A 16,933-nucleotide genomic window follows, 5' to 3' on the forward strand; every position below is an offset into this window, starting at 1 on the left:
TATATACTTGCTCTATTATTACACAGTACTCATGCCCGTTTTGCTATCATTTCGCAATTTTTTTTTAACTCCTCCTTTTAAAATTCCAGATACTTTAAAGGAACACTAAACCTAGAAACGGATGATTAAACAAGAAATATAATTGCCCTCAGTGCTTCGTACCCGGCAGCATTTTCTGCAAGATATGGAAACGGTCAGTCTTGTAGAAATACAGCAGAAAACGGGGGGTTCATCTCCTGATCAGCTCCATTATTGGCTGGTGGCTGATCAAAACACTGCCCCTTTATCCAAGAACTGGCGCTCAGTTATCTTTTATCCTACTGCAATCAGGACAGAGGGGAGAGGCTCCTGCTGCAGTCATATATCATTGCCACATATAGGATCCGGAGTATGGGGACCTTGCTGATCTCCTGAGTCACAAAAAAAGATTTCTTTAAACATATTTCTCAGTTTTAATTATAATATGAGACAAAGTAGGATGAAAGGAGGAGATTATGGAAGGAATTGTTAGGGTATGTGCACATGTTGCGTATTTGGCGCAGAAACTTCTCCAGCAAAAACACGTCTCTTTGACATGAAAAATGCTGCATAAAATATGCACATTTTTAATGCATTTTTACCACATTATTGCATGCGTTTTTGATGCAATTTTTCCCCATTCATTTGAATGGGTGAAAAACGTTGCAAAATTGCAGAAAGGATTGACGCTGCGGATTTGAAACTGCTTCAAATCTCTAAAGAAAAAAATAAGCAGCGTGTGCACGAGACATCAGGAATCTCATTCACTTCGCTGGTACTGTCAAATGCTACTGCAAAACTGCGCAGAACAAATGCTGCAAAATTGCAACGTGTGAACAAGCCCTTAAGATGTTTCTTTTTTTTGTGTGTGTGCATTTTCTGTGTTTAGTGTTCCTTTATATCAAAAATGTCAAACCAACAATAAAAAGCACCGACAGGGTTGCAATATGTTAGAATAACCTGTTTTTTTTTTTCTTTTTCAACCCATATTTATTTTGGAATAAACCAATGGACAAGTTATAACTTGGGGAAATATAAAATGGAAAAAAATGTATTTTACAATACAATGTACAAGATTATATTTTTCATTTTTGCAAAATGAAATAACATCACGGGCAACAAGGAATCGGCTGATACAGGGCTGGGTCACTATATATATATATATATATATATATATATATATATATATATATATATATACACATATATGTATATATATATATAAATACAGTGTCAGACTGTAGAACATTGAGCCCATCAGAGAATTTGATTCTGAGGGTCCCCCTATCTCCCCCACTCAAGAGCCCCATAGCAGCTGCAAGGTTTGCACTATGAACTCTCCTGAGGGAGAAGTAAGGGCCCACCAGAGGATTCTCCGGTTCTGTGGTGGGCCAGTCCAACCCTGTCTAAGTACAGTATATATATATGTATGCATAAGGCAACCCATTAATTTCTTTATCGTGTAAAATACAAACAACCCTAATCCACCTCCACATTTACAAAAGAAATGTATAAGCCGATGACGGCATCTCATTTTTCCCCACATTTAACATATTTACAGATTTTCATCATACATATGAAAGATATGAAATGATTACAGGGGAAACTGTCAGTCTTGTTCATGAATGGAAACCAACACATAAAAAAAAAAAAAAAAAAAATATTGTAGAATATTTCGAAGATTCAATTTAAAAATTCATTTTTTTGTCAACCACACAGATAAAAAATAAAAAAAAATTCCAATACAACATATTAATACACATAAAAACAAGGTCTACATGTAAAAATATAAATTTTACATACACGCTTTTGAAAATAATGATTCCGTTCTGTCGTTTTGTTTGCATAAAATTTCCAAATGCGGTTGTTGAATGTATATAGCTGGAGAACAGATGGACGTTTAGACCGCGGTAGGGCATTTTTTTTTTTTTTTTCGAGGGTGATAATCCTACTTAAAATAAGGGATAAAGTTTAATACATGCCAAGTTTATGTGACTGGAGAAATATAAAATAAAATAAAGGCTGGGGACAAAAAAAAAAAAAAAGTAATAAAGGCAGTATATAAACTATACTGAACTTTATAGAATCTGTAGTAGCAAGGAAAGTGACGCCAAGCTGTTAAAAAAAAGTCCAAAAAAGTTTTAAAAAAAAACATATCACATTCATACTGGCCCCCCCCCCCAAAAAAAAATCTAGATGATGGTTGCTTACTTATCCGTCCAAGCCTTTCAGGTCATACGGCTGCTATTTTTTTTACAAATCGGTAAAATGGCAGCAAGTGGTCATCAAGCACGCAGACGCCTATGAAATATTCCGACCACATCAGAAAAAAGAAAATAAAAATTCTCATTGCATACCGCTTCAGCTACATATGTAGTTAACACTTGTAATTGTTTAGCTATATCACAGCCACTTACATTTTTTTTTTAGATTTTTTTTTTTTTATTATTATTATTATTATTTTCCGTAATGATGATACAAACATTGGAAGGCACAGTGGTAACATTTTGTAGCATTCTAACCTTGTACCTATGAAAAAATCCCAGAATAGACTCAAATGTGCAGCTTGGCAAAACTCAAGATGCCATTTAATTTTTTTGATTTATTTTTTTTTATTTATTTTTTTGCCGCCTGCACTATGTACATGGTTGTGTGTCGTAAGACCTGTTTTCCCATAGACTGGAACAACAACTCTGTTTAATGACTGAGAAGCAACTATAGGCTCAGCGTATTCTCCTGCATCTCCTCCCCCACAGAGTTCACATGATAAGTCACAAAAAGAGAAGAAAAATTAAAAAAATAAAAAAAAGGGACAGAACGCACAAAAAAAACTATTTACAGTAAAGTCTCTTAAAAAAAAAAAAAAAGTTATTCATCAATATTATTTATACAGGAGCAAAAAAAATCCAAATGTAACCAAAGATTACCATATGCACTACGTTTTAATATATATTTATATATATATATTTATATATTTGTCATAGGTCTATTAGATCCATCTGTTCCTCCTACCCTAAGGAATGGCTAATATTATCACTTCAATTTTTTTTTTTTTTTTTTAATTGGACACTTGCTGGTTTTTGTAAATATCCAGAAATCAAAGCCGCCCCTCCATTTTTTTTTTCTTCCAGAAAATATAAACACTAGTGGAATTCGACACCAACAAAAACTGTCTTTTTTTTTGTTATTTTATATGGTTTTTTTTGTTCCCCACCCCCGAAGTACACTTTTTTTTTTTTATTATTATTGCAAGTATACAATTTTAAATTAAATATTTTTTTTCAGACTTACAAATTCATAATATTTCTTTTTTTTTTTTTTTTTTTCAAAAGTTTAGGCACAAATGCATTGAATCCACGACGTGGAGTAGATTGCCATTCACTGTCACGGTAGCCTTGAACGTACTGCTCGGAACATTCTATATGATATGTTGAGAGTCCTCCTCCAAGATGCGCTCTTCTAGCGTTGGGAATGCTGAAAAAACCTCTTGCGTCTGTAATGCATATATCTACTCAGACTTGTCTTATTTTATTTTACAAAAAAAAAAAAATACCAAAAAAAAAAAGGTCAGGGGAGAAATGTTTATGTGGGTTTAAGATAATACAGCTGTTAAGGAAGTGGCTTCTTGCCTAAATGAAGAAATGCAAAAAAAAAAAAAAAAAAAAAAAAACCTTGGACCTGAAATGACAGAAAACAGGAAAACTGAGCATTAGTGAGGATGCATTTACTGAGCAAGGATAAATATTAATAAAACTGATCACAGATGGTTTATATGAATGTAGCAATTTATGACGGCACAATATAATTTAATAGGTTTCAAAGTCTTGTTTTTATTTTTTATTCTCCAATATTCACTTTAATTAGTATATTTTTCTTTCTAAAAAAAAATAAATAATAGTAATAAAAATAAATGTGTGTGTGTATATAAAAATTATATATACAGTACAGACCAAAAGTTTGGACACACCTTCTCATTTAAAGATTTTTCTGCATTTTCATAACTATGAAAATTGTACATTCACACTGAAGGCATCAAAACTATGAATTAACACATGTGGAATTATATACTTAACAAAAAAGTGTGAAACAACTGAAAATATGTCTTATATTCTAGGTTCTTCAAAGTAGCCACCTTTTGCTTTGATGACTGCTTTGCACACTCTTGGCATTCTCTTGATGAGCTTCAAGAGGTAGTCACCGGAAATGGTTTTCACTTCACAGGTGTGCCCTGTCAGGTTTAATAAGTGGGATTTCTTGCCTTATAAATGGGGTTGGGCTGTGCAGAAGTCTGGTGGATACACAGCTGATAGTCCTACTGAATAGACTGTTAGAATTTGTATTATGGCAAGAAAAAAGCAGCTAAGTAAAGAAAAATAAGTGGCCATCATTACTTTAATAAATGAAGGTCAGTCAGTTTGAAAAATTGGGCAAACATTGAAAGTGTCCCTAAGTGCAGTTGCATCAAGCGCTACAAAGAAACTGGCTCACATGAGGGCCACCCCAGTAAAGGAAGACCAAGAGTCACCTCTGCTTCTGAGGATAAGTTTATCTGAGTCACCAGCCTCAGAAATCTCAGGTTAACAGCAGCTCAGATTAGAGACCAGGTCAATGCCACACAGAGTTCTAGCAGCAGACACATCTCTACAACAACTGTTAAGAAGAGACTTTGTGCAGCAGGCCTTCATGGTAAAATAGCTGCTAGGAAACCACTGCTAAGGACAGGCAACAAGCAGAAGAGACATGTTTGGGCTAAAGAACACAAGGAATGGACATTAGACCAGTGGAAATCTGTGCTTTGGTCTGATGAGTCCAAATTTGAGATCTTTGGTTCCAACCACCGTGTCTTTGTGCGACGCAGAAAAGGTGAACGGATGGACTCTACATGCCTGGTTCCCACCCTGAAGCATGGAGGAGGAGGTGTGATGGTGTGGGGGTGCTTTGCTGGTGACACTGTTGGGGATTTATTCAAAATTGAAGGCATACTGAACCAGCATGGCTACCACAGCATCTTACAGCGGCATGCTATTCCATCCGGTTTGCGTTATGTAGGACCATCATTAATTTTTCAACAGAACAATGACCCCAAACACACCTCCAGGCTGTGTAAGGGCTATTTGACCAAGAAAGAGAGTGATGGGGTGCTACGCCAGATGACCTGGCCTCTACAGTCACCAGACCTGAACCCAATCAAGATCGTTTGGGGTGAGCTGGACCGCAGAGTGAAGGCAAAAGGGCCAACAAGTGCTAAGCATCTCTGGGAACTCCTTCAAGATTGTTGGAAGACCAATTTCGGTGACTACCTCTTGAAGCTCATCAAGAGAATACCAAGAGTGTGCAAAGCAAAAGGTGGCTACTTTGAAGAACCTAGAATATAAGACATATTTTCAGTTGTTTCACACTTTTTTGTTAAGTATATAATTCCACATGTGTTAATTCATAGCTTTGATACCTTCAGTGTGAATGTACAATTTTCATAGTCATGAAAATAACGAAAAATCTTTTAAATGATAAGGTGTGTCCAAACTTTTGGTCTGTACTGTATATATTGTGGTAGATCGCTCACTCAGTACGCCGTCTCTTTAAATCTTTGATTGGTTTATTATAATTTGACATAAACCAACCTTTAGTCTGTAAAAATAAACACAGCCCACTGGGCAAAACAGGATATCAAAGCAAAAATGGTAACACATAGAACACAGTCCTTGTAGTAGCAGGGATTCGCCTGCTGAGAGTTCAGCAACTCCACATGGTTCAGGAACAAACACAAACTTCATCTCTGGAGCTTATGTGTCACCCTACCTGGATGCCACAAGTGTAATAAAGCTGTGTCTGAGAGCAAGGGGGAGGTTCTCTGGTCAGGGGAACATTAGCATGCAGTACCTCCTGTCTCAGGCCAGTAGGGGGAGCAGGCTGCCCCTATAAAAGCTGGTACTGGGGACAGGGTTAGAGAGAACTTGATGTTCATGTCCCAGAGTGGAGCAGGGACAGAAAGTTGATTGCACCTAAGAGGAAGTGTGGCAGTAGGAGAGAGCCACAAGCCAGAGACAAGAGGCGAAGAGAGCCTGTCTTGGCAGAGAAAGACTTAGCTTTACCAGACTTTGGTGTCTGAGGCTGGAAGGATTCCACATCCCCCAGCAGAGAACCAGTCCGCAAGGGACTGTACATTCCTTGGCCTAAGAAGCCTGGAGGCCCTGCCACAACCGAAGGGACCAGTAAAGCCGTACAAGGCTGGGAGCAGAAAGGAACCCACGTCGCAGGCCATACAGGCGAGAAAGCACGGAAAGCTCGGAAACGTGGGCTGTTATCCTATCAGGAGGAGATAGCCAGAAGGAGCGCAGAAAGCACGGTAGGCCTACACCCTCACCCTGGCCAGGGCCAATTTCCCCGTTGCTCTCAGACATCCAGGTCCCCTCCTAGCTGGGACTGTTTGTGGGTCAGTTTACCTGTTTAGTAAAGACCCTGGATTGCAACCTGTTGTCTGTGTGCTCCTTGCTCCTCCAGCACTGTCATCACTGGGACTCTCACTACCATCACTCCCACCATCCACTATACTGCCCTGGGGCCGCACTCTTCCCGTGGGGAGTCACACTACCATAGCTGCACACCTCATCAGCCCCAGCGGTCTACATGCAGCGGCGGTTCCTAATAACCGCAATCCACGGGTGGCGTAGTCGGACATAATCAATATAACGGACTACCACTGGCCTGACCACCCTGAGCCACGGAACCGGGTTGCCACTAATACTCCCATCGTTCCCTATTGCCCGGATCCGTGTGCCCCACGGCCCAGGGGGCCAGTCACTTACTTCTCCAGACATTGAACCCTGAATGCTTCAGCTGGCCGAGTATTTAGACACCCCCAGTCCACACCCTGAGGCAGAGATATGGTGAATGACCTCCCACCCTTCACAATGGCAATTCACAAAAACCACTCTCTTTACAATGGACTTAACCCCTTTCAACAAATAACATGCTGGAGGAAACTTAATTGTTTTAGTTCACTGAGGCTAACAGCCTTTGGGAAACATATCTCCCCTCCAGCAATTTACCAGTGACTTTGTCACATATCCCCCTCCCCTGCCCAAAGCCGGGGGTTTTGGCACCTTCATTAGCTAAACAGGGAAGTCTTGACAGGGCATCTGCGTTTCCATGTAGTCTCCCGGGCGTGTGCTGTACATGAAAATTAAAGTCTTGGAGTGCTAGAAACCACCTAGTTACCCAGGCATTCTTCCCATTCCTTTCCCTCATCCATCTCAAGAGTGCATGGTCTGACTCTAGCCTGAACTTTCGGCCTAAAAGGTAGTATCTTAGGGTCTCAATGGCCCATTTGATTGCCAGGCACTCCTTCTCTACGATGGCATAGTTCTTTTCACAGGAGGAGAGTTTCCTACTCAGGAATAGGACTAAATGTTCGTCCCTATCTATTTCCTGGGACAACACAGCTCCCAAACTGACCTCGGAGGCGTCAGTCTGAACCACAAACTCCTTAGTGAAGTCAGGTGCTACTAAGACTGGCTGCTTACATAGGGATAGCTTCAACTCCTGGAATGCCATCTCCGCTTCAGGGGACGGACCACTTGCCCATTGATGTCTTCATGCCCTTAAGAAGATCAGTCAGGGGGGCAGCTATCATAGCAAAATTTGGGATAAATCGCAGATAATACCCCACAATTCCCAGAAACGCACGAACTTGCTTCTTGGAATTCGGTTGCGGGAAGTTTTGGATAGCCTCCACCTTCTTTACTTGTGGCTTTATTTCGCCCCTTCCGACAACATAGCCCAAGTATTTTGCCTCTTCCTTCCCAATGGTGCACTTCTTTGGGTTTATTGTAAACCCTGCTTTTCTTAGCGCATCAGTACCGCCTGGACCTTCTGTAAATGACTTCCCCAATATTACGATGTCATCAAGGTAAGCTGTGGCGTACGTCTTGTCAATCCGGTCCATGGCCCTCTGGAAGTTAGCTGGGGCTCCCTGCAGACCAAACGGCATCTTGGTGTACTGAAAGCACCCATCAGGAGTAGAGAAGGCCATCTTTTCCTTGGCACTTGGGGACAAGAGAATCTGCCAGTACCCTTTCGTTAGGTCCAGGGTGGTGATATATCTGGCTGACCCTAGCCTCTCAATAAGCTCATCGACGTGGGGTATCGGATAGGCATCGAACTTTGACACCTCATTCAGCTTCCTGTAGTCATTACAGAACCGCCATTCTCCATCCGGGCTTCAACACCAGGATAATGGGGCTGGACCAACCGCTTTTTGACTCCTCGATGACGCCCAGATTCAACATTCTCCTCTTTGGAGATCACCTCGCGGCGGGCTTCAGGAATCCGATACGGCCTTTGATTCACCCTCACATACGGCTCTGTCAGGATTTCATGTTCGACCACCTGCGTACAACCTGGCAGCTCTTAAAATAGGTCCGGGTTCCGCTGGTGCAGCTCTCGGCACTTTCCTGGGGATCTTGCCCGCATTCTCCACCACCTGTGGTAGATCGCTCACTTGGCTGCACACGGAGGTAGACACAGGTACGCCGTCTCTTTAGATCTTTGGTTGGTTTATTATAATGTGGCATAAACCAACCTTTAGTCCGTAAAAATAAAAACAGCCCGTTGGGCAAAACAGAAAAACAAAGCAAAAAAATATATACTGGTAAAATAAGTATTTAAAACATCACCAATTTTCGAAGTAAATATATTTCTAAAGGTGCTTTTGACATGAAATTCTCACCAGATGTCGGCAACAACCCATCCAATTCACAAAGGCAAAGATATAATCAAACCATAGATGTCCATAAATTAACTTATGTGTAATAATGAGAAATAACACAGAGAAAAATTATTGAACACATGAAGAAAGAGAGGTGCAAAAAGCCATGGAAAGGTGCAAAAAAGCCATGGAAAATACTGACACCAGCTGAAATCTATCAGTAATTAGAAAACAATTCTGTCACTGAGTGAAAAATAATATCAGCTGGTTTAACTGATGGCCTATAAAAATGTGTCTCATCACCAAGGTGCCACACAAGAAACATCTAATGATGGGTAAAACCAGTGAACTGTCTAAAGACCTTCACAGGTCCCCTTTAAATAATGTTTTTTAGAAAAACTTGCCTTTTTTACATCTGCCCCAAATGATTTGATGCATCCCCCATTCCAACGTGGGGTCCTGAAAGAGACAAAGGTGAAGGGTCCGAGGAGACTTTCTCTTCTTCCCTTCTCTTTAGACATGCTGCTTTAGGATTTAAGTTTCTTTCTACAAAAAAAAAAAAAATTTAAGTTGAAGGGACGCCAAAAAACACATCAAACAAAAACAAGAAAGAAAAGTCAAGCTCATACTTATATGCAAATACGTTTGATTAAAGGGATATTCCATCTTTGATGTTAATGGCATATGTACAGTTTGATAAGTTCAGATCTTTCCACGTCACTTTTCATTAGAAAGGAGGTGTGCTGACCCCTGTTTGATGATTGCTGTCAACCAAAGGGGGAGAGGGGCTAGGGGGAGCTTAGTGCATGCTGAGGAGTTTACTCTTTTAAAATTTAATTAAATGTACATAAAATTTTATTTAAGCTCCTGAGCTCCCCCTGGTGGTGACTGTAGGCAGTCAAATATTTTTAGCATTTCATCAATGTCTATGAAGAGGATTTGGAGCTCTACAAAGCTGATATGAAATTAATTAACATGGAATTTTGGACCAATTTCCAAAAATTCAATTGTATTGACTTCCGAAAAATTTTGGATCGAAATCTGGCCTAATGTCAAATACTTTAATCTCACTTCCAAAACGTACCTCGGACTTGTTGCTCTAAGCTAAGAATCACGGCTACGGCTTGATGTAATATAAGAAGCTTGGTCTGTGGTTTGTCGCTCTTAAGGTGAAGTTGAACCATTCGTCCCAGCTCCTTGAAGGCCTCGTTGATGTCACGCACTCGGAGGCGCTCGCGGGCGTTATTCGCCATCCTTCTTTCTTTTTCCCTCTCTGCTTTCTGTTCAGGAGTCAGATCCTCATCGTCGTTATTGCTGAGAAATAATTAGAGAAGTTTTGAATAAACACTAAATGCAAATTGAAAGCATAGTATAGCAGCATAAAAAAAACATAAAGCGTAGTATAGAAACATAAAGGTATAGTAAAGAAACATAAAAAGAATAAAGTCGAGCATACAAATGTAAAAATACAGTAAAGCAACATAAAAATAATGAAGCCAAGTATAAACATAGAAAATAATAATATAGAAACATAGTAAAGAAACATCAAACAGTAAAGCAACATAAAAAGAATAAAGTCGAGTATAGACGAATAAAAGAATAATATAGAAACATAAAAGCATAAAGCAACATAAAAAGCATAAAGCAGAGTATAGAAAAATAAAAGGATAGTAGAGAAACATAAAAAGCATAAAACTTAGAAAAGAACCATAAAAAGTATAATGCATAGCATTTAAACACATAAAAAATAAAAGCATAAAGCATAGTATAGCAGCATAATAAAACAAATAAAAACATTTTTTATAAGTTGATCATGCATTCATGAGAAATTACTACATTTGACTCAAAATGTGTCAGAAAACAAGGAGGCAATACTGTTATTGGTATATCCAGTTATTATATTTGAGGAGGACCCCTTTAAAAAAAATTCTCAGCACCACACTACCCCTGACCCAACACAGTCACCTAAATTGTAGGATTGTGTTGGTGCAAGCACAGCGCCTGGACAGAAATGGTGCTGTGCAGTGGAAATTTCAAGGAGGGTGCAGTCGTTTAGTTAATGGGATAAGAATTACTTATTAATAAAAAAATAGTTTTAAAAATGTGATATTAAAAGAATAATCCAAGAAAAAAATGATAAATTGTGTTGTAATTAGTGCAGGATCTATATGGGATGACACATCACTGGGTGCAGGACCTAAACAGGGAGGAGCATGGACATGAATCATGAGACGCATGGGGTGCACGACCTGAATGGAGAGGAGCATCGGATGCAAAACCAGAATGGGGAGAAGCATGGGGTGCCGGACATGAATAAAGAGACGCATTGGGTGCAGGATCTGAATGGGGAGAAGCATTTGGTGCAGGATCTGAAAAGAGAGACGCATTGGGTGCAGGATCTGAATAGAGAGACGCATTGGGTGCAGGATCTGAATAGAGAGATGCATTGGGTGCAGGATCTGAATAGAGAGACGCATTGGGTGCAGGATCTGAATAGAGAGACGCATTGGGTGCAGGATCTGAATAGAGAGACGCATTGGGTGCAGGATCTGAATAGAGAGACGCATTGGGTGCAGGATCTGAACAGGAAGGAGCATTGGGTGCAGAACCAGAATAGATAAGAACATGAGTACAGTGCCTGAATTTGGAAGAGCATGAAGTGCAGGATCTGAATGGGGTGCAGGATCTGAATGGAGATGAGTATGGGGTGCAGGGCCTCTATGGGTAGGAGCATTTGGCGCATGGCATGAATTTGGAGGCGTATTGGGTGTGGGGGACTGAATGATGAGAATCTAGGGGTGCAGGACCTGAACGGGGAGGACATGGATGAGGAGGAGAATGGGGTGCAGAGCCTGGATGGGGAGTAGCACGGAGTGTGGGGCGTGAATGATGAGAAGAATGGGGCCAGGACCTAAATGGGATGCAGCATGGGGTGCAGGACCTGAATGGTGAGAAGTATGAAGCATGGGATGCGGGGCCTGAATGATGAGAAGCATGGGGTGCAGAACATGAATGGGGAGGAGCAAGGGGTGCAGATCCTGAATGGGGTAGAGCATTGGGAGCAAGACCTGAATGGTGAGAAGTATGAAGCATGGGATGCGGGGCCTGAATGATGAGAAGCATGGGGTGCAGAACATGAATGGGGAGGAGCAAGGGGTGCAGATCCTGAATGGGGTAGAGCATTGGGAGCAAGACCTGAATGGTGAGAAGTATGAAGCATGGGATGCGGGGCCTGAATGATGAGAAGCATGGGGTGCAGAACATGAATGGGGAGGAGCAAGGGGTGCAGGTCCTGAATGGAGAGGAGCATGGGGTGCGGGGCCTGAATGGGGAGAAGAATGGAGTGCAGTACGTGAACATGAAGGAGCATGAGGTGCAAGGCCTGAATGAGATGGATCATGCCTACTGTTTTTGTGTTGTAGCTTGTGTACCTTCCCCCTAGGTCTTGCACAATGTATAACACAAAATATAAGTTTTTCCTAAATTTCAAAACCATTTATTGTGATTACTCATAAAAACAGTCAAAAAGCAGAGCAAAAACATAAATCATAAATATGCAAGAATAATACTGGTTGTAAAGCTTCAATGTATGTGTCCCCATGACAACACTTCCTGACCATGTGCTTGTAAAAGCTCATTGCTGCGGCTCAAAGACACTTTCATGAAAGAAGGCCCAGTAGCTCAATGATCTGGCAGAATACAAGAAGTGTTGTCATAGGGCCCAAAATCCAAAAACAAAGCTGAATATTTCAGCTTGATACTGACATAGACACATTGTAACACACATTTAGAGTTTTAATACTTTAGGTTCAACTTTCTCCAGTAAAACCAGCAGTAACAGGAGTCAGTTTGAGCACATTGATTATGGAGAGGGACCATCGGGGGGTCATTATATTCTCGCTATATATAATAATATATTATGCACATTCCAGTCATTGCAAAAATGTACTGCACAAATCCCAGCTCACTGCATAGGAAGCCCCATTCCTGGGCTGTACCAGCACTCGCCTCCTCAGGTGTCATTTGACTTTCTTTTTACGTGTGAGGTGGGATCCCAGAACTGCCGCACTCCCTATTTATCACATGTAGCAGAGCTGATTCCGATTTTGAACTCTTTGAGGGTGCACTGTTCAAATACTGCAGTATATGCATTGCGCAGAACCATAAATAACACGATGCAACATCCATGGGGTCAAGTATCAAAAGCAGCAGCAAAGCCCATACACTCCTGATGCTACATAAAAAAAAAAGCAGCACCCATGGAGTTCAGATCAAAAAATTTGTGACACTCACGATCATGTATTGAATTTATATCTAGAGTCCTTGGTGAGATTTGCAGATAAGAGTAGGCACATCTATATACTGGAAATGTAACGTCCTGCCCCCATTATGCCCTCTATTGCGCAAATCTACATAAACGTCATCTTTTGTGACCCCATTTGTGGCACGGTGACTGTATGAATGTACAATGGGCATGGAAAGTATTCAGACCCCTTTAAATTTTTCACTTTTTGTTTCATTGCAGCCATTTGGTAAATTCTAAAAAGTTCATTTTTTTCTCATTAAAGTACACTCTGCACCCCATCTTAACAGAAAAAAAACAGAAATGTAGATATTTTTGTAAATTTATTAAAAAAGAAAAACTGAAATATCACATGGTCATAAGTATAAAGACCCTTTGCTCAGACACTCATATTTAAGTCACTTGCTGTCCATTTCCTTGTGATCCTCCTTGAGATGGTTCTACTGCTTCATTGGAGTCCAGCTGTGTTTAATTAAACTGATAGGACTTGATTTGGAAAGGCACACACCTGTCTATATAAGACCTCACAGCTCACAGTGCATGTGACGCGCCCCTGGGCCTGTGTCGCGCTGCGCTGCGCGCGCGGGAGCCTACCCGGAGCCGGATCAGTGGAGGGTTGTAGTCTCGTGGCGGTGACCCGGTCCGTGCCCAGGGAGTCAAACTAGACGGCAGTCTATTAGTAGTAAATAGTTGATGACTACGCCACCCGTTGAGAGCAGCCAGGGAGCTGCTGCTGCAGGGCAGACCGCTGAGGCCGGTGGTAGGATTGTGCAGCGTGATAGTATAACCCCCAACGGGAGGGGTATGGCCTCAGGGCAGCCGACGTGGATGATGGGGGTAGCAGGAACCACTCAGAGACTTTACGGTGTAGTTCAGGGTCTTTACTGGTAACAACGACAGACCCTCCCGGAGTACTTGCTAGCAAACGGGGCCTGGTCAGTCTTTGAGCAGATGGGATCTCCCCTGGCCAGGCGTAGTTGTAGGCCTCCCAAACTGACTGTACTCTTCTGGCTACCTTGCTAGAAGCTGATGTAAGTAGCCCACGTCCCTGAGTGTACCGTGTGGTGCTCACCCGTATGGCCGGTGACTCGGGGCCTTCTAATGGCTTCCGCTCCACGATGGCGGTGCTGGTCCCACGCGTGTGACCGGGCCTTCGGGCTTCTGGGCCAGGGGACCTGAAATCCCCTGCCTGACGGATTCTGCTGCTGGGTAGAAGTTAGTCCCCACAGCCTCGGACTCCGGGTCCGGTAAAGAATCTTCTTAGTCAGGGCGAGCTCTTTAGCTGCCAGCCCCTGACTCCTTGTGACTCTGCTGCTTCCTATGCTGCTCTTGTCTCTACTCTTCCTGGACTCCAGGCTCAGGCCCCAGGACAGGGCCTGCCTGTGGAGCAGAGCCCATAGAGCAGCTCTGCTCCCTGTCTTCTCCTCTCAGAACTCTCTACCCTGCCTCAGCCCCAGGTTTATATAGGGGAAGTCCTTCCCCTCCCAAGACTGGGCAGGAGGTGTGGCATGCACAGGATCCCTGACCAAAGGACCTCCCACCTGCTCTCAGACGTAATATCTCTATCACTGTGGCAACCAGACCCCTGGGGTGTCACATTCCCCCCTAGTGAAATTTAGTACTCCGGGACTAAACATATTTTTTTAGAAAAACATAACAAGGTATAACAATAACAATACAATAAGAAAAACACATAAGATGGTTACGGCGTGTCCGCAACCGGGTGCAGTTTTGAAAAGCAAGGTGTCCATTTCACCAAAACAGGGAGACGTAACCAGGTAGGGGTCTGTCCTACCCCGAGTCCTTAACAGTCTTTTAGTCCATCCTGGGTTACGCTCCACTAACTGTACAAAGGATTCCCGGTAAATCCACCAAGGACTCCTATAAATAACTGGAAACACATAATATTTACAAGATATGGCCGCTCTCAGTCCTCGGCCAGTGGGGATAAGGATTGGCTGCTCACAGTCCTCAGCCTGTGGGGAGATGGGATGGCTGCTCACAGTCCTCAGCCTGGATAAGGATAGGGGACACACGGGAACAGTTCACACTTGTCCCAACGGGGACCATATTTTAATTAGCAACACAAGTACCCCTACGGGTAACTATGTACAGTTCCACTTTACCGTACTTCAGTAACGGCATCCTCCTGCTCCTTCTTGTGTGTAGGCTTCAGACCCGTCCGGGTCCTCTTGGCCTTCCTCGTATTGGTAGTACTGCAGCTCCTCCTCAGTCAGACGGTGTACATGGAGGGCGTACAGTCCTTTAGCACCCTTATGCCGGGTGAAAGTAACCACATCACCCGGATAGAGATCACGTCTGCGGTGCCCGTCCGGGCTGGCATGTTGTGCGAAAAGATCTGCGCCCAGGGGTGGCACTGTGGAGGTTGAGGGCGCCGTAGGGGCGGCAGCGCCCGGGGGTACTCGGCCTTGCGACCAGGCCGGGGGTGCTTTGGAAGTAGAGGGCACTGTTGGAACAGCGGCGCCCTGGTTCACTAGGCCTTGCGACCGGGCCTGGAGAGGGTCGCCGTTGATGACGCCCGGGGTCAGAGAGTGCGACTTTGGGCCTGGGCGCGGGCTGGTGGTGGTAGTGCCCAGGGCTGGAGGGCTTGGCCGCAGGGCTTGTTGCGGGGGCTGGAGCAGGTCGGTGTCTGCAGCGCCCGGAATCGGCGGCTCCACCAGGGGGCCCGGGAGCAGGCTGACGCTGGCAGCGTCCGGGACAGGGAGACTCCTCTTACCTGCTCCCGCGACCGCTCCTGCGTCACGCGTCTTCTCCCGGCACTGGTCGGGGCCGGCGACGACTGGGGCACTGCCGATGCTGGGCAGCTTAGTCTGCTGCCGGTCCGCCATCTTGCTGTCCGTTACTGGTGTCCTCCTCCCCCCTAGTGGACCGTGGCCTACCTTCCGGAGATCCTCTTCCGTAGGCCGCGGCTCCGCAGTCAATCGTCGGGGTAGAGGACCTGGCGTCGCGCTCCTGTGACGTCGGCGTCTGCTGGGCTCCTTCCAGGACCTTACGCAACGTCCGGACGTGAGGCGGGGCTTCAGTTCTCGCGCGCTTTCGGAGTCCACGCCCCTCTTCTTCCCGCGCGGCGTCCTCAAGATGGCGTCCAATGGCGGGAAAACTCCACGGATGGCGGGAAGAAGGTCGAAGATGGCGCCGGATGGCGGGAAAACTTCGCGGATGACGGGAAGAAGGTAGAAGATGGCGCCGGATGGCGGGAAACCTCCACGGATAGCGGGAATCTTCACCACTGGTAAGTTTGAACAGTCTTTGCTTTTCAGGCACGCAGTACCCGGTGGTTGCGGGCACGAAATCCTGCCGACTACGCCAAAGTTGACGCGCCCCTGGGCCTGTGTCGCGCTGCGCTGCGCGCGCGGGAGCCTACCCGGAGCCGGATCAGTGGAGGGTTGTAGTCTCGTGGCGGTGACCCGGTCCGTGCCCAGGGAGTCAAACTAGACGGCAGTCTATTAGTAGTAAATAGTTGATGACTACGCCACCCGTTGAGAGCAGCCAGGGAGCTGCTGCTGCAGGGCAGACCGCTGAGGCCGGTGGTAGGATTGTGCAGCGTGATAGTATAACCCCCAACGGGAGGGGTATGGCCTCAGGGCAGCCGACGTGGATGATGGGGGTAGCAGGAACCACTCAGAGACGTTACGGTGTAGTTCAGGGTCTTTACTGGTAACAACGACAGACCCTCCCGGAGTACTTGCTAGCAAACGGGGCCTGGTCAGTCTTTGAGCAGATGGGATCTCCCCTGGCCAGGCGTAGTTGTAGGCCTCCCAAACTGACTGTACTCTTCTGGCTACCTTGCTAGAAGCTGATGTAAGTAGCCCACGTCCCTGAGTGTACCGTGTGGTGCTCACCCGTATGGCCGGTGACTCGGGGCCTTCTAATGGCTTCCGCTC

General features: G+C 44.2%; 1 protein-coding gene across 10 annotated transcripts in view; it reads right to left on the minus strand.

Moving 5' to 3' along the window:
- Positions 1–3,321: 3,321 nt before the first annotated feature.
- The window catches only part of TCF4 (transcription factor 4), a 565,467-nt gene continuing 551,855 nt past the window's right edge, over positions 3,322–16,933 (minus strand). For all 10 annotated transcript variants that reach the window (XM_073681197.1, XM_073681176.1, XM_073681163.1 and 7 more), the window contains 3 exons: positions 9,810–10,039; positions 9,130–9,271; positions 3,322–3,696 (listed from right to left, as the gene is read on the minus strand). In XM_073681197.1, coding sequence (XP_073537298.1) covers positions 9,135–9,271; positions 9,810–10,039 — 367 coding nt within the window. In that variant the 3' untranslated portion in view covers positions 3,322–3,696; positions 9,130–9,134. The remainder of the gene's footprint in view (positions 3,697–9,129; positions 9,272–9,809; positions 10,040–16,933) is intronic.

Source organism: Phyllobates terribilis, unplaced genomic scaffold (genome assembly GCF_046119375.1).
Source record: "Phyllobates terribilis strain yellow unplaced genomic scaffold, ASM4611937v1 Scaffold_1__5_contigs__length_1240528914, whole genome shotgun sequence".
NCBI lineage: Eukaryota > Metazoa > Chordata > Amphibia > Anura > Dendrobatidae > Phyllobates > Phyllobates terribilis.